This window comes from Bubalus bubalis, chromosome 3 (genome assembly GCF_019923935.1).
Source record: "Bubalus bubalis isolate 160015118507 breed Murrah chromosome 3, NDDB_SH_1, whole genome shotgun sequence".
Lineage (NCBI taxonomy): Eukaryota > Metazoa > Chordata > Mammalia > Artiodactyla > Bovidae > Bubalus > Bubalus bubalis.
The window spans coordinates 122,018,771-122,041,848 of record NC_059159.1 but is presented as its reverse complement, the minus strand read 5'-3'; the positions used below and the strand labels follow the sequence as shown (position 1 = coordinate 122,041,848).

At 50.6% G+C, this 23,078-nt stretch overlaps 3 protein-coding genes across 3 annotated transcripts; all 3 read left to right on the top strand.

The window, feature by feature from the left end:
* The first annotated feature begins 995 nt into the window (after nucleotides 1-995).
* On the top strand, nucleotides 996-2,776 carry LOC112583560 (olfactory receptor 13J1-like). The gene has a single exon (XM_025279299.3). It carries the CDS (start codon nucleotides 1,266-1,268, stop codon nucleotides 2,202-2,204), a length of 939 nt encoding a protein of 312 aa, XP_025135084.3. The 5' UTR covers nucleotides 996-1,265; the 3' UTR covers nucleotides 2,205-2,776.
* A 7,748-nt stretch (nucleotides 2,777-10,524) lies between these two features.
* Nucleotides 10,525-17,559, top strand: LOC102401627 (olfactory receptor 2S2-like). Its single transcript, XM_044938408.2, has 3 exons — nucleotides 10,525-11,520; nucleotides 14,395-14,464; nucleotides 17,543-17,559. The coding sequence occupies exons 1-3, from the start codon at nucleotides 10,525-10,527 to the stop codon at nucleotides 17,557-17,559; spliced, it is 1,083 nt and encodes a 360-aa protein (XP_044794343.2).
* LOC112583559 (olfactory receptor 13J1-like) lies at nucleotides 17,375-19,896 on the top strand. Its single transcript, XM_045164705.1, has one exon. The coding sequence runs from the start codon at nucleotides 18,019-18,021 to the stop codon at nucleotides 18,955-18,957; it is 939 nt and encodes a 312-aa protein (XP_045020640.1). The 5' UTR covers nucleotides 17,375-18,018; the 3' UTR covers nucleotides 18,958-19,896.
* Nucleotides 19,897-23,078: the final 3,182 nt, after the last annotated feature.

Sequence of the window (23,078 nt, the reverse complement as noted above, 5' to 3'; positions counted from 1 at the left end):
CAGAGCTTATTGCAATTTGATGCCTAGGAGTTCATGAAGCCTAAGCAGCCCTGGCTCAGGTTAAGAGAAAATAGGAGGCAGGCTGAAAGGTCCATCAAACTTTCTCTCAAAAACGCATCAGTAGTCAGTTCAGTTGCTCAGTCGTGTCCAACTCTTTGCGACCCCATGAACTGCAGCATGCCAAACTTCTCTGTCCATCATCAATCCCAGAGCTTGCTCAAACTCGTGTCTCTTGAGTCAGTGGTGCCATCCAACCATCTCATCCTCTGTCTTCCCCTTCTCATCCTGCCTTCAATCTTTCCCAGAATCAGGGTCTTTTCTAATTTGTCAGTTCTTTGCATCAGGTGGTCAAAGTATTGGTGCTTCAGTTTCAGCATCAGTCCTTCCAATGAATATGGTGAAGATCAATTCTGAAGGTCAGTTCGCAGTAGCTGATGAAGCAGGACCTATGGGCTCACAGGTGGACGAGCCCCTAATAGGCTCAGAGGCCGGGAGCTCCTCCAATACAAAGCACATGTGCTTCATGCATGGAGACCAGAGCTCAGTGCAGAGGCAAGTCAGACTTTTGCAGGCTGGGGGATAAATGAGACAGGCATCTCCATCAGTGGGAAGTGTGATACAACTCAAGACTTCCTGAAAGCCAGGAGGACCCTCAGAGACCATATAGCCTAGTGATTGTCAAAGTGTGGTCCCCTGACCAACAGAACAGCATCACTCAGACTGAATAAGATAGAAACTCTGTGTTTTCACAAACTTTCCAGGTGATTCTCATGTAATCTTTACAGGTGCTTCTAAGATTTGAGGACCTTCCATCCAGCCCATTGTTCCCGAAACTATGCTGCTAGAATACTTATTTGCAGAAGGTTAATGGGCGCTCTGTAAAAGAAGGATCTATGGTCAAATAAGTTTGGGAACTACCTACTTTCTGCATCACTTTCAGAAAGTCACAAATCACAGTGGTGTATTAATGACTCTGAGAAGTTCCACAGTAAATTCTTTGCTTTTGATTAATCCAATGTTGTTTCAAATTGCTTTTTCAGATTGCCCACATTTCCATTAGCACTCTCTTAGAGAAATTCTGACCCACCTCTTTCCTAGTTTTCCACGTGGATCTATTGAAAACTGGAAGAAGTATGGGGACTTCCCAAAGTCTCAGAGAGAAAATGTGTTAGGGATCGAAAAGGCCCTAGCAATATGCTTCACCCCTAAACCCTGCACCCTCTTTCCCTGCCTCCCAGCCATGCATCCCTCCTGAGCTCTGTGATATGGAGCCAGTCAACAGCACAGAGGTGTCTGAGTTCTTCCTGAAAGGATTTTCAGGTTACCCTGCCCTGGAGCACCTGCTCTTCCCTCTGTGCTCAGCCATGTACCTGGTGACCCTGCTAGGGAACACAGGCATCGTGGCGGTCAGCGTGCTGGATGCCCGCCTGCACACACCCATGTACTTCTTCCTGGGAAACCTCTCCATCCTGGACATCTGCTACACGTCCACTTTTGTGCCCCTGATGCTTGTCCACCTCGTGTCAGCCCAGAAGACCATCTCCTTTCTTGGCTGCGCACTCCAGATGTGTCTGAGTCTGTCTACAGGCTCCACAGAGTGTCTGCTGCTCGCCATCATGGCCTATGATCGCTACCTGGCCATCTGCCGGCCCCTTAGGTACCCCGTGCTGATGAGCCACCAGCTCTGCTGGTTGCTGGCGGGAGCCGCCTGGGTCCTCGGTCTCTGCAAGTCAGTGACTGAGACAGTCATCGCCATGAGGCTGCCCTTCTGTGGCCACCGTGTGGTCAGTCACTTCACCTGCGAGATCCTGGCAGTCCTGAAGCTGGCCTGTGGTGACACGTCCATCAGTGAGGTCTTCCTGCTGGTGGGTGCCATCTTGCTGCTGCCCGTGCCCCTGGCCTTCATCTGCCTGTCCTACACGCTTATCCTGGCCACCACCCTGAGGGTACCCTCAGCCGCCGGGCGCCGCAAAGCCTTCTCTACTTGCTCAGCACACCTGGCCGTGGTGATGCTTTTCTATGGCACCGTCATCTTCATGTACATGAAACCCAAGAGCAAGGAGGCCCGTATCTCTGACGAGGTCTTCACGGTCCTCTATGCTGTGGTCACACCCATGCTGAACCCCGTCATCTACAGCCTGAGGAACAAGGAGGTGAAGGAGGCTGCCAGGAAGGTGTGGGGCAGGATACAGACCTCCAGGTGAGGGAGGCCAGGGCTCCTGCAGGTTAGCAGCTCAGGTCTGCCTTCGCCTACAGAGAGAATGGGTAGGGCACAGGGTTGGGGTTCTGGAATCTTCAACCCAGAAAGGCAGCACCACCTCCCACTGATCCTGCCACAGATCCGAACTCACAATTCCGGCTTTGTTCCTTTCCCGGGCAGAGCCCTGGGCCAGTTCTCAGCATCAGTCTCCGCATCTTCACACCAGCCTCCCAGCTGGCCTCAAGATTTCAGTCTTGTTCCTCCCAATCTATCCTCCAAGGGTCATCCAGAGGGATATTTCGGAAAAGTCTATTTGATCATGTGTCTCTCTTGGCTGAAACCCCTGAAGGGCTACCAGAGCTCTCAGGATGAAGTGAAAGGGCTTTGCTGGGGGCCTTCCAGACCCCTGCAGCCTGGCCCTGCTGGTCATGACCAATCCTCTTCCCCGCCTTGTGTCACACAGACTCCCTCCTGTCAGCCGCACACACCATCCCGGCAGGAGCCTCGTGTGCCCAGCAATGCCCGACTCTGTGCCCTTCTTGGTTCTTCCCACAAGGCAGCTCCCACCTGGCACACAGCTCCATGTATAAAAGGACTGCCTGATCCTCGAGGCCCTTCTTTTGTTTTTAAAATGTAATTCCCTACGCTACACATGAGGTCCTTGTTGTTTTCCTATTTTACATAGAGTACTGTAAATCTGTTAATCCCCAACTCCTGATTTACCCCTCCCCAACCTCAAGGCCCATGTTGAATGACGCCTCCTCCAGGAAGCCTCCCCACTCTGCACCTCTCACTGTGCTCCTCCTGCTTAATTTCAGTGTTGCTCTAAGAGCCAGTAATACCGGATTTCACTCTGTCCCAAGGTCTGGCCCTGCCCAACCCCAAGCCCACACCAGTTTCTTAAATAAACAGAAAATACATCAATGTAGGGCAGAGCCTGGGGTCCTCCCCAAATCTGAGCAGAGCTGAGATGAAGTTCACAGATGACAGGCAGAGTCTAGCGCCTGGGGAGCTGATGGCAGAGGCAGTGACGAGGCCCAGCCTCCAAGATTTCCAGCCCAGCCCAGGCCCTGGGACGCTGGTCACCGGAGCAGCTGAGGGTCTGGCTTCCTCTATCGCTTTAGCAGCAGCCGCTCCACTGCCTCCCTGCCGAGCATCCAAGCTTCATGTGGCCTTGGGCAGACTCTGCTTCTCCTGTCTTCAACCCACCTACTAAGACCCTGCCATTTCCACCTCTTGCTGGAGCTCAGCCTCTTCCCAGGTTTGAACACACAGAGGAAACGGACTCAGGCTTGAGAGCATCTCCATTCCCTGCCCTCTCTGGCCTCAGTGGTACCATCTTGTGTGATGGGAGAGCTCGGCCGCCGAGCAGCAGGCCAGCTCTCCTGCGCCCTGTAGGTAAGCACAGTGCTCGTCTGAGCCCTCAGGTACCCTCCAGTCCGTCTTCCTGCTTCCTCTGCTGGTCAGAACAGAGGCATGGAGGACAGCAGCGCGGCCCGCAGCCCACAGCTGACCAAGCCCGGGCGAAGCTTCTGCAGAGATGTTCTGCTAGGCCTTTGATGCCATGACAGGAGTTTGGACTTTATGCTGTGGGGACTGGGAGTTTACAATCACACTTCCTTTTAGCAGGGTCACTGATTAGATACCATACTTCACCCATGAAACTGGCAAAGAACTTTTCTAACATATATCGCTAACTATAGTGCTGTGAAGCAGGTAATATCATACACAGCAGGTGAGGGTGTGAATAAATTTATATGAACTTCCTGCCAAGTAAGTTGTGGGTATCAGTTAAGAGACTTGAAAACTTCACACCCTTTGACCCAGCACCTCTACTTTTAGGAATTACTCAGAGAAAATTATTACAGGTACAAAGATTTGTGTATTTATCTATCTATATGTTATTAATCACAGAGGTATTTTTGGTAACAAAAAATTGTAAGACTCATAATGTTTAACTGGGGCAGAATGTGTAAATAAATTCTGGTGGAGCAAAATGATGGATTGTGACACAGCCATTGTAAATCTTATTTTTTGAAGAATAATTGATGAAGGGAATTGCTCACACTGTAATTAACATAAAAAAGGTAGAACAAGTAACTTTGTACTCAATATAATCTCAATTTTTTAATGATACTTTCTTAAGGATATATGAATAAGTATGTATATAGAAATTCCTGGAAAATTAGGACAAAATATTAACTAACAAATGTTTCCTACAGGTGATGGAGTTACAGATTAATATTGCTTTCTGAATTATTCTTTCCAGCCTTGTTCAATACTTCTAAAATGAACATGACTTAGAACTTAAAAGATAGTATTATTTTTGAGAAATGGAGGATCACGTGGCTCCAGATACAACACAGAGGGGAAGCGCCCATGCCTGAGGGAAGGAAGTGAGGAAGCACGGATGGGGCCTGAGCCAGGTGGGCGGTCAGGCAGAGAGCCTGGAGCTGATGTCTTGGGGACATCAGGCTGACGGCAGAGGTGGCTGAGGAAGGAGGAGACTATGGTTTGATGCTTGAGCTTCTGGGTTTTCTGGGTGGATATCGTATCACCCTGAGAGATGGGGAACAAAAGAGTAGGATGGAGGTGGCGGGAGGGCTGGGGGGAGCTTGTCTGTGGGCATCCATGGAGTGGTAAGATGGTCCTGTTCCTCAGAAGTTAGAAAACTAGCGGTGACAGTCTTCCAATGTTTTATTTCGACCTGTGTTCTTGACAAAAAGATATTCCCAGAGACATATCAGAGCTTATTCAGAAAATGTGCAATTGCTGCCACATTATTTAAGGCTGTTTTTAGTCCTTAAGCTCTGTCAAGTTGTCATCATTTCTTGTGAAGGAAAGAGAAAGGCATGGGAAGGGAAACATGCAAGGGGACCTGCAGAAACTCACACACCCAGCGCAATCACTGACTTCACATCCATCACAGGGGCCCAGGGCCTCACCCTATACAGCAATTCCCTTTCCTTAACCTTCCCTGTTGGTTCAGTGGTAAAGAACCCACCTGCCAATGCAGGAGACACAGTTTTGATTCTTGGGTGGGAAGATCCCCTGGAGAAGGGAATAGCAATCCAGTATTTCTGTGTAGGAAAACCCATAGACAGAGTAGCCTGGTGCGCTACAGTCCACAGGGTCACAAAACTCACAAAAAGAGTCAGACACAACTTAGCCACTGAACTATAACAACAACCTTTCAAGAGCACAGGTTCCCACAGCACTCCTGCCAGGGGACACCCCACTTCATAGCCCACAAGATTCAGGTCCAAGGGGCAGGGCTGCAGTGAGACCCAGTCTTCAGATTCCTGTCCAGGGTCTCTCCTGTGCCCACCTCACCCAGCCAGGCCCTCCTGGGGCAGCACAGGGAACCTGGAATCTCTGAAGCCACATTTTGCCAAGTCTGCAAACTTGTGTCATTGCAGAGTCTGAACTTTAAATTGGGCAGGGACTACGAGTCCCAGAAGGCAGGGAGCAGGAGAGATGCCTATGTGGCAGAGGACCAGGAGGCTGGGCCTCGGGAGCTTGGGGCCTCGATCCTGGCCCACTCCACAGTGTGTCTGCTGGTAATGAACTCAGCACTCCCTCACCCTGCTCTCCCAAGCCTCAGATCACCTCACCTGGCAGCTGCTCCAGCCACCTGCCTGCCCTAATGTCACTAAACAACAGGTAGGAGGCAAGGAAAATCCATCTAGCATGTTGACTATTCTCCTGAAATCTTTTTTAATCATACAGAAACCAGAATACCTGCTTGGAGAAGGGAACAAATTGATACTACAATATCCACTACCACTTGCTGAATACTTACCCTGTGCAAATGTCTGTGCTAATGCCTTTCACTGAATCTTCAAAATTCCCCAAAGGAAATACTATTCTTATCCCTACAGGTAAGGAGGCTGAGACTGAGAAAGCCATTAGCAAGTGGCAGGTCTCAGACTTGGGCTTGTTGGTCTGACTCCAAAGCCCACACTCACCGTCTCTGCCGTCAGTGTGGAGTGATGCGGGAATCCAGATGAGGGAACTTCTGGGTCATTCTAACAGCAGCTTCTTCTTGTGCTCCTCAACTTCCTTTTAAAATCATGTCTGAAGATTAAAATAAGAATGAAATGGTTTAAACTAGATTTACCAGCCAATGAAACTGACATGATATTTACCTGGGTTGGAAGTTGCTAGAAAGATGAGGGAATATTTCAGGGATGGTACAGAGTGTAAGAAGCCACATATTGAATGATTCCACTTCACACAAGGAGAAACTCAACGAAGGTCATAGAGCAGAATGGGAACAAGGACAAGAATCAGACCTGGATCCCTAACTCCCAGTCTAGGTCTCCTTCCAGGGCATCACCTTGCCTCTCAGAAGGCTAAAAGTGGGGAGAGAATTAGACAGTGATTCTCTATGAACCTACTTTCCAGGACATGATGGAATGAGAGACCTGTCAGACAGATGCTAGAGTGGTTTCCTGAGTCTACTGCAAAACACCATTGCACCAAAATGCTCTGCAGCGTGTCTGGTCCTCCTCCTCTGGGCATTTGTAGGATTACACAGTGCAGCAGGCTGTGGACAGATGGGACACATGTCGCTTCTGGTTTGGACCAGTGACCTGCTGGTGTGAGATCTCCTGTGTTCTTTCCCAGCTGTGAGAACTGGTGACATCCCAGAGGGAGGAGCCATGGTCTCTGAGGATGACAACCTGGAACAGAGCCCCCTGAAAACCTGCAATGGAGATGAAGGGTGAAAACTAAACCTCTGTTCTGCTAAGTCACTAAAATCCTGAGGTTGTGTGTTACTGCAGCAAGACTCTGCTCATCTTTTTTTTCCCACTGTAAGATCTTTTTGATTTTAAACTTTAAGTTTTTTATTTTGTATTGGGGGTATAGCTGATGAACAATATTGAGGTAGTTTCAGGTGAACAGGGAAGGGACTCAGTCATTCAGATACAAGGACCCATCCTCCCCCTCCCACTCCCCACCATCCAGGCTGGCACGTAACATTGAGTACAATTCCATGTGTTGTGCAATACATCCTTGTTAGTTATCCATTCTGAAAATAGCCAAAACTCAGCTCATCTTGATGGACCAAGAGAACTACAGTTGCTGTCTGTGGTGCCAGCCTGAGCCCATGTTGCAGTCCAAGCTGTCAATAACCTGGCAGCATGGTGTTTTCTAGACAGAGTCTTATTTCTTTGGGGTCACAGGCCTACAGCTTCATGGGCTGTTCCTGATTTCCATGAATGTGTTCTGATCAGATGCTTAAATTAAAAGGAAACCCACCTGTCTCCTCATTTAGCTCTTGAGAGGGAGCAGTTGTTCTTGCATGGAGGAGTTGGCACCCCCAAAGCTCTCGTCCTTGTGATCACATCCTGTGCATGCACATGGGGGAAAGGAGAAGGAGGATGATCTCAAGGTGGGAAATCGGGGATCAGGATTTTAGCAGAAGGAAAGCACTGCATCTTATACAGCAGCTCCTGTGTGGTGCTCTGGGGAGGTTGCGGGTAAATTGGACACAGTCCTTTGATTTCCAAGGTTCACAGTCTATTATATAAGAGAGAATGACATGCACAACAAACCGTGCTAACGACTGTGTGAGCATCATGGTGTCAGGATGGTCAGTGCTGTGGAGACGTCTGAGAAGGCAGCCCCAGGGAGGAGGTGGGTGTGAGCTGAGCCTTGGAGGATGAGTACAGAGAGAAAGGTGCACTGGCCTGAGGAAAGCAGAAGAGGGAGGGGACGGGAGCCAGTGGGGTTTGTCCACCAATGGGGAGTGTGGTCTGCTGAGGTGGGGAGGCATGCCGAAGGTGCAGGAAGTGAGGGGGGTTGAGGGAAGGCCTGAGCCTGATGACAAAGCCCTCCGATGTCCATGCCATTCCCACTTGGTCTTTCTGATGGAGACAAGTCTGGGGAGAGAAATGCAGAGTTAGGTGGTTTCCTACCATTTACTTGCCTGAAAACACCCCCACTCCTGTGTCCAGTGTCGGAATTGGAGGTTATCAGGACTCTTGGACATAGACAAAGGCCTTACATTTGAATCTGAAAGAAGCTGTGGACTTAATCCAGCCACATGAAGTCATAACCTGGGAGAAACCTGCCCTTTTAACTTCTGCTTTCCAGACGTCAAGTTTTACTCTGTCTTTACATTCCAGACTCAAAGAGAATCTAGATGTTTCTAAAGCCAAGTGAGAGGAGGAAATAGGATCAAGGTCACCAAGAGAGAGGGGATGCCTGCAAACACTGCAAGGGAAGAAGGCACATGAGCCTCTGCTGTGTCGCCAGCACTCAGTGCATAGTAGGTGCTCCATAATAATATCCTGGATGTGCGAGTTAATAAGCCATCACACTCAGGCAGTTATTCACGTGTTTGCCAAACTTCAGCAAGAGAATCTCTACCTTCAGGTGTTTGCATAGATAAGATTTACGGTCAACGACTGACCCAGATTAATCACCTACCCCATATGATCCAGAAACTTCCTTAATAATATCACCCTGATTTAGGCTGGGGGAGGGAAAACCAGCACAAGCTCTGGGGAGAGAGGGAGTCCTGACAGATGCTGGAGGTCTTGTCTGGGAGGAGGGGAGCACAGATCCAGCAGGTGCCATGGTTGAAGGCACAGTCTCTGACCTGAAGCCTTGCCACTAGCTGATTTACCAGTACTTTTTTATGTGAGTCTCATCTGGACTACATAGAATCCCTGCTTTTCAAAAGGAAATTGAGGCTCACAGGCCAAGTGACTTGGTCAATGTTGGAGAGCTATACTTAGTTATGAAGCTGTTATGCAGTGCTGGGTTTTTGAACTATCTGTTGACTGACTGGCCTTGGAAGCATTCACAGTATGAGGTGCCTGGAGGAAGTAGACCGAGTCTGCTCTCAGGTGTGACAGAGGAGACAGGTGTGCAGCACATAACAGGAAGGATGGCCAAGTGCTGTGGGAGGAAAAAGGGAGCAGGCAACTGTGCAGGGGGCAGGTGGGTGAGGAGGAGAGAGGAGCTGGGCTCTGAAGAGGAGAAAAAGCATCCCCCTAGTGGGGAGGAGAGGGAGGACAAGCCTTCAAAAGGGAACTTCTTGGGCAAAGTTATAGCTCTGGGGACAGACATGGTTTATTTGGGAATAGTAAGCTCACCGGCTGAAATGAACGATAGATGCAATTCTACAGGAAGAATGAGAGGGAGGGAACAATTGCTGAAGGACAGAGAGGACTCTAACGTTGTCATAGGACATTGGCCTCACGTCCGTCAAGGACTGAAGAGATGGAGGGAGGGATGATTTGATCTTCTGACAAGTTAAAGTTCACTATCAGCTCCTATTTCTCCCTAAGAGCAGGAGGTCACCTGGGTCACAAGACAGCTTTCCATCTAACACTTGACACTTGGCTCCCTCCAGACACTGGCATTTCCCAAGGGGCTGAGCCCACCTCAGAAGAGACATGGAGGCTCCTGGGCAAAGACTGTGGCCGCTTCCCACCCTCCCTTTATAGAGCAGGTCAGTGACCCAGGACACCTCTGCCAGATTAGAACCTGCATTTCCCTCCTGTGTAATATTATTGTCAATATAATTTATTCTAAAAAGCTATATGGAGGCCAAGAAGAGACTCAATTGGCTTTTATGACCAGAGTTAAATGTTGTGACCAGTGGCTCTATTGGGATAAGTATGTTCTTGTATATTCTTTTAAAAATCAATGCATGGTCTCTGATCTTAAGGAGAGACACCTGAATAAGGCTTGTACATCCTATGCAGTAGAAATATTCAACCTTTATGCCCAAAGGAATGAGGTGACCATCATTCATCACCCACCTGCCTTCCCAAGCTCATCCCACTTAATTTGAGAAAGAGGAGCAGCACTTGTTATAATTGTGGCATCTTTTGTTCACTAAGTTTTCTTACTGATATAGCCCAGCACCTAAACACCCTGCACAGGGTAGGCACTGTCAAATCCTCAGTAAGTGAATGAATCTGAAATCCTATGGGCATCATTCAGCCACATGAAGTCATAACCTAGAAAACGTGCTTTCTCTTCATAACCAAGAACACTGCAGATTCAAAAGGAGCTCAAGAAACAACAATTTATTCTCTTGTCTCCCCTAGGTCAGCCTGGGGAGAAGAGAGAAGAGCTTAGGAGATTAGAATGGACCGCATCTCCTGTAAGTTACACCAGAACGACAGAACTGAGGGGGCTGGCTTGCAGACCTGACGTCCACTCTCTCATTGTACTGATGGTGAAACTGAGTTCCAGAGGCAGGGCTGACCCATCCCAGGTAACACATGCACGTTGCTTGGCTCCCAGGCCCACTGGTGCTTAACCAACACCTTCATGGTGCAGATGGGAAAAGAGGGAGAATGAGATGGATGGAGAGTGAGATGAATGGGGCAAACCAGACGGTCGTGACAGAGTTTGTCCTGCTGGGGCTACACGACCACCACAACCTAGAGATGGTCCTGTTTGTGCTCTTCCTGGGCATCTACTCTGTGAACGTGCTGGGGAACGCCCTCCTTATTGGGCTGAACATGCTGGACCCCCGCCTGCACACCCCCATGTACTTCTTCCTCAGCAACCTCGCCCTCATGGACATCTCTGGCACATCCTCCTTCGTGCCTCTCATGCTGGTCAACTTCCTGGAAACCCAAAGCACCATCTCCTTCCCTGGCTGTGCCCTGCAGATGTACCTGACCCTGGCGCTGGGCTCCACGGAGTGCGTGCTCTTGGCCATGATGGTGTGTGACCGGTATGTGGCCATCTGCCAGCCTCTTCGCTACTCAGAGCTCATGAGCTGGCACACGTGCATGTGGATGGTGACCCTGAGCTGGGGGGCAGGCTTTGCCAACTCCCTTCTCCATTCCATTCTCACCTGGAGCCTCCCCTTCTGTGGCCACAATATCATCAACCACTTCTTCTGTGAGATCTTGGCGGTGCTGAAACTCGCCTGTGGGGACATCTCTCTCAATGCACTGATATTAATGGTGGCTTCAGCTGTTGTGACACTGCCCCCGCTGCTGCTCATCTTCCTGTCCTACGTGTTCATCCTCACTGCCGTCCTGAGGGTGCCCTCTGCTGCCGGCCGGCACAAAGCCTTCTCTACCTGCTCTGCCCACCTCACAGTGGTGGTGATTTTCTATGGGACTATCTTCTTCACGTACTTCAAGCCCAAGGCCAAGGACCTCTACTTGGATAAGCTTCTTGCATTGTTCTATGGGGTCGTGACCCCCTCGCTTAACCCCATCATCTACAGCCTAAGGAATTCGGAGGTGAAAGCTGCTGCCGTAGCTCTGCTGAGGGGAGACCTCCTCTCCAGGAAGATGGCCGGCTTTCCTGTTCTTCTCAAGTCCATCAGGCAGGTGTGTGTGTGCTCAGTCACTTTAGTCCTGTCCACATCTTTGGGAACATATGGACTCTAGCCTTCCAGGCTTATTTGTCCATGGCATTCTTCAAGCAAGAACACTCGAGTGGGTTGCCATGTCCTCTTCCAGGGGATCTTCCCGACCCAGGTATCGAACCAAGGTCTCTTATGTCTCCTGTATTGGCAGGGGGATTCTTTACCACTAGCGCCACCTGGGGAACTAGTTATACTGTGGCGTGACTTCAAAATTGCAGAGGCTTAAAAATACAAAGGTTCTTTTTCTTGCTCACTCTCCAGGTCCATCAGAGATTGGACAGGGGATCTACTTCATCTTTTTCATTCTGTGGGCCTCAAGATGATAAAGCATCTGCCTTATGCACACTACTGGTCAAATGGCAAAAGAAGAAGAGAAGATGACAAAGCCTGTGTGGATTGTTTCAGCTTCCACTCAGTATTTACCTGTTACTTCTACTTCTACCTCCTTGGCCAATCATTCAAGGCATAGGCCAGAGCCGACACCAAGGGTTGGGGATGCCCACCTACCCCACATCTGGAGGGAGGGGGAGGACTAAGGAATTCCTGAAGAGCCTGGTGACAATGCCACTACCCTACAGTCAACCCAGGAGCTACTAGAGGTTTCTAGAGCTTCCATTCTCTGGCCAGCTGTGCCTCACTGGCTGCTTCCAGGTTAATCACCCCAGGGAGCACTGGTTAGCTGGCTTGTGTGACTCTGGATTGGAGTATCCAGCTAGATTTCCACTGGCCCTCCAAGAGCTTACTCTGCTCTCAGGTTCTGGGTTCGGGTTGAGCACGAGAGAATCTGGAAGAGATGGAAAGGCAGAGGCAAGGCCGCGCTGAGGTGGTGGAGCCCTACTTGCTGTCAGTGCAGCCCCTCGGGCTCCTGCCAGGCCACCTGCAGCTGCTCTGAGGCCCGAGCGAAGGGAGCTCCAATCAGAGAGCGCCAGCTCCTCCTGGGGTCAGCAGTGTGACTGAGTCCAAGGCAGTGAGGGCCAGACACGGGTTCCAGCGTGTCCTCCTGGGCGCTGGTCTGTCCCCACCTGCCCCTTCACGCCACCCGAGAGCAGCTTCAGACCTGACACCAAGCGCAGAGGCCGAGCGCGGCAGAGGCTTCTCCTGCAGCTCCCACCAATGACAGCTCTGTTCTCCACAACAAAGCCTTACATCACTCACGCTGGTCCTGCTACTTTGGCCAGATCCTGGCTGATTCACCACCCAAGAACCTATGATGCCTCCCTCTTACCACAGAAGGAAGACCACATTCTTCAGCTGAGTCCTCGGGACTCCAGAACACAACCCCCACTTTGTGAGCCCGATGTTCTACTCACCCCTGCACACCACCAACCCCTCTCCACACTGTTGGTACTCCCCACATCTCTGTATGTTGTTCATGCTGTTCCCTGGGGAGATATGGGACATTTTTTCAAGCCACCTTGGACACCATCACTTGAACACAGCCTTTCCTAGCTTTTTAAAGGGGCTCTCTCCTTTGTGTCCCACCACACTTCGTGGGCACAGTTTGTTTGCTATCTAAACCCTTCTGACGGATATTGAAGCTGAAACTCCAATACTTTGGCCACCTGATGCAAACACCTGACATTTGAAAAGACCCTGATGTGGGAAAGACTGAAGGCGGGAGGAGAAGGGGACGACAGAGGATGAGATGGTTGGATGGCATCACCAACTCAATGGGCATGAGATTGAGTAAACTCCGGGAGTTGGTGATGGACAGGGAGGCCTGGCATGCTGCAGTCCATGGGGTCACAAAGAGTCGGACACGACTCAGCGACTGAAGTGAACTGAGGGCCAGAAGAAACTTGAGTGGAAATGCAGTGTGACTGTTAATGGGGACAGAGTTTCCCTTAAAGGTGAAACTGCCTATCAATTGTTCATTCAGTCACTCCAATGTCTTTAAATGTATTCACTAAGAGTGGCCTATACATTGACTTAATTGTGCATCCATCCATCCATTCATTTATTGATCCTGTAAACGTTCATGGCCCACACTGAGGACTGACCTGTGAGGGTGGATTCCTGGCCCTGAGCCACCTCCTCCAACCTTCTACACCAATTAAGATCTCTAAGTAGACTCTGTGTAATTGGGTCTTTGGGACATCATCCCTGAAGTACCCCACAGTTTCTAAGCTGGGTGAATTTCCCCTTCTGCCTCTAAATTGCCTTGGGAATGGTGCGGTCCCCTGGTACAGGGAGCTTTGAAAGGTCCCTGCTCCCCAGGAGGCTGTCAGCCAGCATGGGGCTGGGAGCTGCTCGGGCGGGCAGTCGCTGGCTGCTGACAGTGAACCACTGGGCACCCTGCTGCCGAACCTGACACACTGCAGAGAATGCACTGCATTCTAAGTGCTTGGTCTGCAGCTGCTGCTGCTGCTAAGTCGCTTCAGTCGTGTCCGACTCTGTGCGACCCCATAGACGGCAGCCCACCAGGCCCTCCCGTCCCTGGGATTCTCCAGGCAAGAACACTGATGTGGGTTGCCATTTCCTTCTCTAATGCGTGAAAGTGAAATGTGAAAGTGAAGTCACTGAGTCGTGTCTGACCCTCAGCGACTCCATGGACTGCAGCATTCCAGGCTCCTTCGTCCATGTGATTTTCCAGGCAAGAGTGCTGGAGTGGGGTGCCATTGCCTTCTCTGAGTGCTTGGTCTACTTCTCCCAAATTCTAAGAGCTCCACTTAACTGTATCACATTGAAAACACTTCACTAAACTCTACGACAGCCTAGGTGTGTCTTCTTAGTTTGGAAGCTCCAATAATGTGAAACTCTGGGTCCTGTCCACTGAGGATTTTTGGATAGAGGAGGCTCAGACCTGATTCTTGGACCTGTTTTCTCCTGATTACAGCCAGTGAAGGTTCCTGGTCTCAGAAACATCTTCCAGGAAACGAGGCATATGGATCTGAAAGAGGCTGAAGGTAAGAAAAAAAAATGGTGACATGGGGCAGAGGAAAGGGCTGGGATCAGGAGCCCCAGGGAACTCCTGCAGCCTTGGTTTCCCCTCTACTCACTGTGCAGCACTGGGCAAGCCCCTTTCTTCTTTGAGTTTCATTTCTCCCATACATAACAAGGGGTGGTCTTGCTGATCTGCAAGCCCCCTCCCAGTTCAGACGGGTGTCATCCAGGCTAGGAACCGCTCGAATTGAGCAGCCAGCTGCTCACTCCCAATGTGTCTTAGCCTCAGGAAGTGGCAATGGGACAGGAAGAAGTTGTCTGTGGCCAGGCCGGGGGCTTCAGCTTGGCCTTCAGAATCTCGGTGAGGAGGGGAGAGGGAGACCTCCCTGTGTGCTGGTGGGGCTAAGAAAGAGGCTGGAAGCCAGTGAGAAAGGTGTGCACCATCCTCCAGGTGCACACACTCGGCTGTGATGCATACAGGACAGAGGGCTCAGGTGGGCTGGGAGAAGATAAAGGGAGGCTCCCCAGGGGAAGTGGCATTTGAACTGGTTTTCAGATAGCATTTGGCCAGAAGATACGCTGAAAGACACTGTGGGCTCTGCAAATGAAGCTCCCTGGCCCAGCTCTGGGAAGCAGAGTCCCACAGCCTGCAGCTACATTCCTCCTCCTGGCTCTTCTTGGCACCCAGTCCAGGAGAGAAGGCTGAGCGGCTCAGATTCTCAGGTTCTCAGCACTCAGGCCGGAAGGCAGATGAAGCACTGAGCAGGTCTGCTCACCATGTCCCGGGTCTGAGCTTTCTTTGTGCTCATGGTTCATCCCAGGCAGAGATTGCTCCCTGCCGGCAGGGCTGCTGCTTCTCCCGTGATACGTCCAGGGCCCCTGCCTTGTCTCCAGGCACATCCTCTGTCCTGCCTGGTCCTCTGAAGCTCTGGCCACAGGTCCATGGGCCTGCTCTACTGGTTGTGTGTGTGTGTGTGTGTGTGTGTGCATGTATGTGTGTGAAAGAGAACAAGAGTGAGTGCCTGCTGCACATACACTCAAGCAAAGGACTGTACATGCACACACATGAGCCTGATGTGGTGTGTATACTCACAGGTGAACGTGTGCACCTGGCTGCCAGTCAAGTGTTTGTGACACAGGCAGGCAGGTGCCTGTGTGGTGGCCTGTGTGAGTGTATGTATCTTTGGACAAGCGTGTCTGCAGCCATTGACTGCAGACAGTTGCCAATGACTTTAGGGGATAAATTCTGTGGTCCGTTGAACTACGCAAAGGAGGAGGCTATGGCCTGACCCAGCCACTGGGGCTGCAGCACAGTGCCCACCACTCTGTGCCTCCCCAACCCTGGTATGGCTCCTGCTGCCACTGCTGCCCCGTCCAGGGTGCCTCTCCAGGAAGCCAGCCTGGAGTTTCCCTGCTGAGACTTGAAGGGAGCTCCCAGCTCACGCTCTGCTGACCCAGCAATGTACAGAGACACAGTCAAAGCAAGGGAAGACCTTCTATCTGAGATCCCAGGGCAAGGCCAGTGCTCTCTTTGCTGCAGAAATGCCCCTCCACCTCTGAGGCAGCACGCAAACTTCGGGACCCCGCATCTGTGCATGTGAGGGCATAGTCCACAGGGGCCCCAGCCTGGGCCTGACTGGGTGCTGGAGGCCCAGGGAGACCCAGAGAGAGTCCACATCAGAAAGGATTTCGTGACGCGTCGAGTGGCCTGACAGCAAAAAGAAAAGTGTGTCTAAGGGAGTAAACTTCCTGTCTCTAGAGGCATGCCAACAGAAGCAGGATGAGGCTCAGCTAGGAACTGGAGAGGCTTTTTATCAGGGAATGGTTGAGGCTTCCTGGCCTGGGGGCACATGTGTTCTCATTCCTTCCCCTAATGCCTAGCACCCTGTCTGGGGTGTGATAGGAACTCAATCCCTTCTCGATTCTGAAAGGAAGAAACATGGTAGGACTAACAGAAGGAAATTGTCTCTCTCAAGGGTGGCATTGAGAGGACTGGTGCCCAACCCAGACCAGGCTTGGACAGAGTGTCCCACGGATTCCAAGAGCCCGAAACACTAGGGAAAGTTTAAGTCCTGCTCCTTAGCTGGTGAGAAGATTGGGAGTAGGGGGAGACACTTAGGAGAAAGATGTCCATCTAGGGTGATGAAACAACAACCAATATTTGGGGCTTAACAGAAGCAAACACCTGCTGTGAGCTCAGTGCAGCTGTCATGCTGTTAGGAGAACAGGATTCTAGACTCATCTTGCCAGGAACCCGCTGTGCAGCCTCAGTTTCCCTACCTGCACAGTGGGAGCTCCAGTGGATTAATCTCTCAGAGCTTATTGCAATTTGATGCCTAGGAGTTCATGAAGCCCAAGCAGCCCTGGCTCAGGTTAAGAGAAAATAGGAGGCAGGCTGAAAGGTCCATCAAACTTTCACTCAAAAACACATCAGCAGTCAGTTCAGTTGCTCAGTCGTGTCCAACTCTTTGTGACCCCATGAACTGCAGCATGCTAGGCTTCCCTGTCCATCATCAATCCCAGTGCTTGCTCAAACTCGTGTCTCTTGAGTCAGTGGTACCATTCAAACCATCTCATCCTCTGTCTTCCCCTTCTCATCCTGCCTTCAATCTTTCCCAGAATCAGGGTCTTTTCTAATGAGTCAGCTCTTTGCATCAGGTGGTCAAAGTATTGGAGCTTCAGTTTCAGCATCAGTCCTTCCAATGAATATGGTGAAGATCAGTTCTGAAGGTCAATCCGCAGTAGCTGATGAAGCAGGACCTATGGGCTCACAGGTGGACAAGCCCCTAATAGGCTCAGAGGCCAGGAGCCCCTCCAATACAAAGCACGTGTGCTTAATGCATGGAGACCAGAGCTGACTGCAGAGGCAAGTCAGACTTTTGCAGGCTGGGAGATAAATGAGACAGGTATCTCTATCGGTGGGAACAGTATGATATAATTCAAGGCTTCCTGAAAGCCAGGAGGATCCTCAGAGACCATCTAGCCCAGTGATTTTCAAAGTGTGGTCCCTTGACCAACAGAACAGCATCACTCAGACTGAATAAGATAGAAACTCTGTGTTTTCACAAACTTTTCAGGTGATTCTCATGTGATCCTTACAGGTGATTCTAAGATTTGAGGACCTTCCATCCAGCCCATTTTTCCCGAAACTGTGCTGCTAGAATACTTATTTGCAGGGGATTAACGGGTGCTCTGTAAAAGGAGGATCTATGGTCAAATAAGTTTGGGAACTACCTACTCTCTGCATCACTTTCAGAAAGTCACAAATCACAGTGGTGTGTTAATGACTCTGAGAAGTTCCACAGTAAATTCTTTGCTTTTGATTAATCCAACGTTGTTTCAAATTGCTTTTTCAGATTGCTCACATTTCCATTAACACTCTCTTAGAGAAATTCTGACCCACCTCATTCCTCATTTTTCACGTGGATTGAAGATTGGAAGAAGTATGGGGACTGCCCTGAGTTTCAGAGAGAAAGTGTGTCAGGGCTCGAAAAGGCCTTAGCAATACGCTTCACCCCTAAACCCTGCACCCTCTTTCCCTGCCTCCCAGCCATGCATCCCTCCAGAGCTCTGTGATATGGAGCCAGTCAACAGCACAGAGGTGTCTGAGTTCTTCCTGAAAGGATTTTCAGGTTACCCTGCCCTGGAGCACCTGCTCTTCCCTCTGTGCTCAGCCATGTACCTGGTGACCCTGCTAGGGAACACAGGCATCGTGGCGGTCAGCGTGCTGGATGCCCGCCTGCACACACCCATGTACTTCTTCCTGGGAAACCTCTCCATCCTGGACATCTGCTACACGTCCACTTTTGTGCCCCTGATGCTTGTCCACCTCGTGTCAGCCCAGAAGACCATCTCCTTTCTTGGCTGTGCACTCCAGATGTGTCTGGGTCTGTCTACAGGCTCCACAGAGGGTTTGCTGCTCACCATCATGGCCTATGATCGCTACCTGGCCATCTGCCGGCCCCTTAGGTACCCCGTGCTGATGAGCCACCGGCTCTGCTGGTTGCTGGCGGGAGCCGCCTGGGTCCTCTGTCTCTTCATGTCAGTGACTGAGACAGTCATTGCCATGAGGCTGCCCTTCTGCGGCCACCGTGTGGTCAGTCACTTCGCCTGCGAGATCCTGGCAGTCCTGAAGCTGGCCTGTGGTGACACGTCCATCAGTGAGGTCTTCCTGCTGGTGGGTGCCATCTTGCTGCTGCCCGTGCCCCTGGCCTTCATCTGCCTGTCCTACACGCTTATCCTGGCCACCACCCTGAGGGTACCCTCAGCCGCCGGGCGCCGCAAAGCCTTCTCTACTTGCTCAGCACACCTGGCCGTGGTGATGCTTTACTACGGCACCGTTATCTTCATGTACATGAAACCCAAGAGCAAGGAGGCCCGTATCTCGGACGAGGTCTTCACCGTCCTCTATGCTGTGGTCACACCCATGCTGAACCCCGTCATCTACAGCCTGAGGAACAAGGAAGTGAAGGAGGCTGCCAGGAAGGTATGGGGCAAGATACAGACCTCCAGGTGAGGGAGGCCAGGGCTCCTGCAGGTTAGCAGCTCAGGTCTGCCTTTGCCTACAGAGAGGATGGGTAGGGCACAGGGTTGGGGGTCTGGAATCTTCAACCCAGAAAGGCAGCACCACCTCCCACTGATCCTGCCACAGATCCAAGCTCACAATTCTGGCTTTGTTCCTTCCCCGGGCAGAGCCCTGGGCCAGCACTCAGCATCAGTCTCCGCATCTTCACACCAGCCTCCCGGTTGGACTCTAGATTTGTCTTGTTCCTCGCAATCTATCCTCCAAGGGTCATCCAGAGGGATATTTCGGAAAAGTCTATTTGATCATGTCTCTTTCTTGTCTAAAACCCCTGAATGGCTCCCAGAGCTCTCAGGATGAAGTGAAAGGGCTTCGCTGGGGGCATTCCAGACCCCTGCAACCTGGCCCTGCTGGTCATGACCAATCCCCTTCCCCACCCTGTGCCCCACAGACTCCCTCCTGTCAGCCGCACACACCAACCCGGCAGGAGCCTTGTGCGCCCAGCAATGCCCGACTCTGTGCCCTTCTTGTTTCTTCCCACAAGGCAGCCCCCATCCAGCACACACCTCCCTGTGTAAAAGGACGTCATCCTCGAGGCCTTTTTATTTTTTAAATGTAATTCCCTATGCTACACATGAGGTCCTTGTTGTTTTCCTATTTTACATAGAGTACTGTAAATCTGTTAACCCCAGCTCCTGATTTACCCCTCCCCAACCTCAAGGCCCATGTTGAATGACGCCTCCTCCAGGAAGCCTCCCCACTCTGCACCTCTCACTGTGCTCCTCCTGCTTTATTTCAGTGTTGCTCTAAGAGCCAGTAATACCGGATTTCACTCTGTCCCAAGGTCTGGCCCTGCCCAACCCCAAGCCCACACCAGTTTCTTAAATAAACAGAAAATACATCAATGTAGGGCAGAGCCTGGGGTCCTCCCCAAATCTGAGCAGAGCTGAGATGAAGTTCGCAGATGACAGGCACAGTGTAGCGCCTAGGAAGCTGACGGCAGAGGCAGTGACGAGGCCCAGCCTCCAAGATTTCCAGCCCAGCCCAGGCCCTGGGACGCTGGTCACCGGAGCAGCTGAGGGTCTGGATTCCTCTATCGCTTTAGCAGCAGCCGCTCCACTGCCTCCCTGACAAGCGTCCAGGCTTCATGTGGCCTTGGGCAGACTCTGCTTCACTGTCTTCAACCCACCTACTAAGACCCTGCCATTTCCACCTCTTCCTGGAGCTTGACCTCTTCCCAGTTTTGAACACACAGAGGAAACGGACTCAGGCTTGAGAGCATCTCCATTCCCTGCCCCCTCTGGCCTCAGTGGTACCATCTTGTGTGATGGGAGAGCTCGGCCGCCGAGCAGCAAGGCCAGCTCTCCTGCGCCCTGTAGGTAAGCACAGTGCTTGTCTGAGCCCTCAGGTACCCTCCAGTCTGTCTTCCTGCTTCCTCTGCTGGTCAGAACAGAGGCACAGAGGAGAGCAGCGCAGCCCGCAGCCCACAGCTGACCAAGCTCGGGCGAAGCTTCTGCAGAGATGTTCTGCTAGGCCTTTGATTCCATGACAGGACTTTGGACTTTATGCTGTGGGGATGGGAGTTTACAATCACACTTCCTTTTAGCAGGGTCACTGATTAGACACCACACTTCACCCATGAAATTGCAAAGAATTTTTCTAACATATATCGCTAACTATAGTGCGGTGAAGCAGGTAATATCATACACAGCTGGTGAGGGTGTGAATAAATTTATATGAACTTCCTGCCAATTAAGTTGTGCGTATGAATCAAGAGACTTGAAAACTTCACACCCTTTGACCGAACACCTCTACTTTTAGGAACTAGTCAGAGAAAATTGTTACAGGTACAAAGATTTGTCTATTTATCTATATGTCATGAATCAGAGAGGTATTTTTGGTAACACAAAATTCTAAGATTCATAATGTCTAACTAGGGCAGAATGTGTAAATAAATTCTGGTGGAGCAAAATTATGGATTGTGACACAGCCATTGTAAATCTTATTTTTTGAAGAATAACTGATGATGGGAAATGCTCGCACTGTAATTAACATACAAAAGGTAGAACAAGTAACTTTGTACTCAACATAATCTCAATTTTTTAATGATACTTTCTTAAGGATATATGAATAAGTATGTATATAGAATTTTTTGGAAAATTAGGACAAAACATTAGCTAACAATTGTTTCCTACAGGTGATGGAGTTACAGATTAATATTGCTTTCTGAATTATTCTTTCCAGCCTTGTTCAATACTCCTAAAATGAACATGACTTAGAACTTAAAAGATAGTATTATTTTTGAGAAATGGAGGATCACGTGATTCCAGATAGAGCACAGAGGGGAAGCGCCCATGCCTGAGGGAAGGAAGTGAGGAAGCACGGATGGGGCCTGAGCTAGGTGGGCGGTCAGGCAGAGAGCCTGGAGCTGATGTCCTGGGGACATCGGGCTGACGGCAGAGGCGGCTGAGGAAGGAGGGGACTTTGGTTTGATGCTTGAGCTTCTGGGGTTTTTGGATGGATATCGCATCACCCTGAGTGACGCCCTGAGAAATAAGGAAGAAAAGAGTAGGCTGGAGGTGGCGGGAGGGCTGGGGGGAGCTTGTCTGTGGGCATTCACGGGTGGCAAGATGGTCCCACTCCTCAGCAGTTAGAAAACAAGCGGTGACAGTCTTCCAATGTTTTATTTCGACCTGTGTTCTTGACAAAAAGATATTCCCAGAGACATATCACAGTTGATTCAGAAAACGTGCAATTGCTGCCGCATTATTTAAGGCTGTTTTTAGTCCTAAGCTCTGTCAAGTTGTCATCGTTTCTTGTGAAGGAAAGAGAAAGGCAGGGGAAGGGAAACATGAAAGGGGACCTACAGAAACTCACACACCCAGAGCAATCACTGACTTCACATCCATCACAGGGGCCCAGGGCCTCACCCTGTACAGCAATTCCCTTTCCTTAACCTTCCCTGGTGGCTCAGTGGTAAAGAACCCGCCTGCCAGTGCAGGAGACACTGTTTCGATCCTTGGGTTGGGAAGATCCCCGGGAGAACGGAATGGCAACTCCAGTATTTCTGTGTAGGAAAACCCATGGGCAGAATAGCCTGGTGAGCTATAGGCCACAGGGTCACAAAACTCACAAAAAGAGTGAGACACAACTTAGCGACTAAACTATAACAACAGACTTTTATAAGCACAGGTTCCCACGGCACTCCTGCCAGGAGACACCACACTTCATAGCCCCCAAGGTTCAGGTCCAGGGGGCAGGACTGCAGTGAGACCCAGTCTTCAGATTCCTGTCCAGGGTCTCTCCTGTGCCCACGTCACCCAGCCAGGCCCTCCTGGGGCAGCACAGGGAACCTGGAATCTCGGAAGCCACATTTTGCCAAGTCTGCAAACTTGTGTCATTGCAGAGTCTGAACTTTAAATTGGGCAGGGACTACGAGTCCCGGAAGGCAGGGAGCAGGAGAGATGGCTACGTGGCAGGGGACCAGGAGGCTGGGCCTCCGGAGCTCGGGGCCTCGATCCTGGCCCACCCCAGCACAGTGTGTCTGCTGGTAATGAACTCAGCACTCCCTCACCCTGCTCTCCCAAGCCTCAGATCACCTCACCTGGCAGCTGCTCCAGCCACCTGCCTGCCCTAATGTCATTGGACAATAGGTAGGAAGCAGGGAAAATCCATCTAGCATGTTGACTATTCTCCTGAAATCTTCTTTAATCATACAGAAACCAGAATACCTGCTTGGAGAAGGGAACAAAGTCATACTACAATATCCACTACCACTTGCTGAATACTTACCCTGTGCAAACGCCTTTCACTGAATCCTCAAAATTCCCCCACAAGGAAATACTATTCTTATCCCTACAGGTAAGGAGGCTGAGACTGAAAAAGCCATTAGCAAGTGGCAGGTCTCAGACTTGGGCTTGGCGGTCTGACTCCAAAGCCCACACTCACCAGTCTGCTGTCAGTGTGGAGTGATGTGGGAATCCAGATGTGGGAACTTCTGGGTCATTCTAACAGGAGCTTCTTCTTGTGCTCCTCAACTTCCTTTTATTTTTTTTTAATTTAATTTAATTTTATTTTTAAACCTGAAACACTGAAACATCAAAACGAATCCGCCA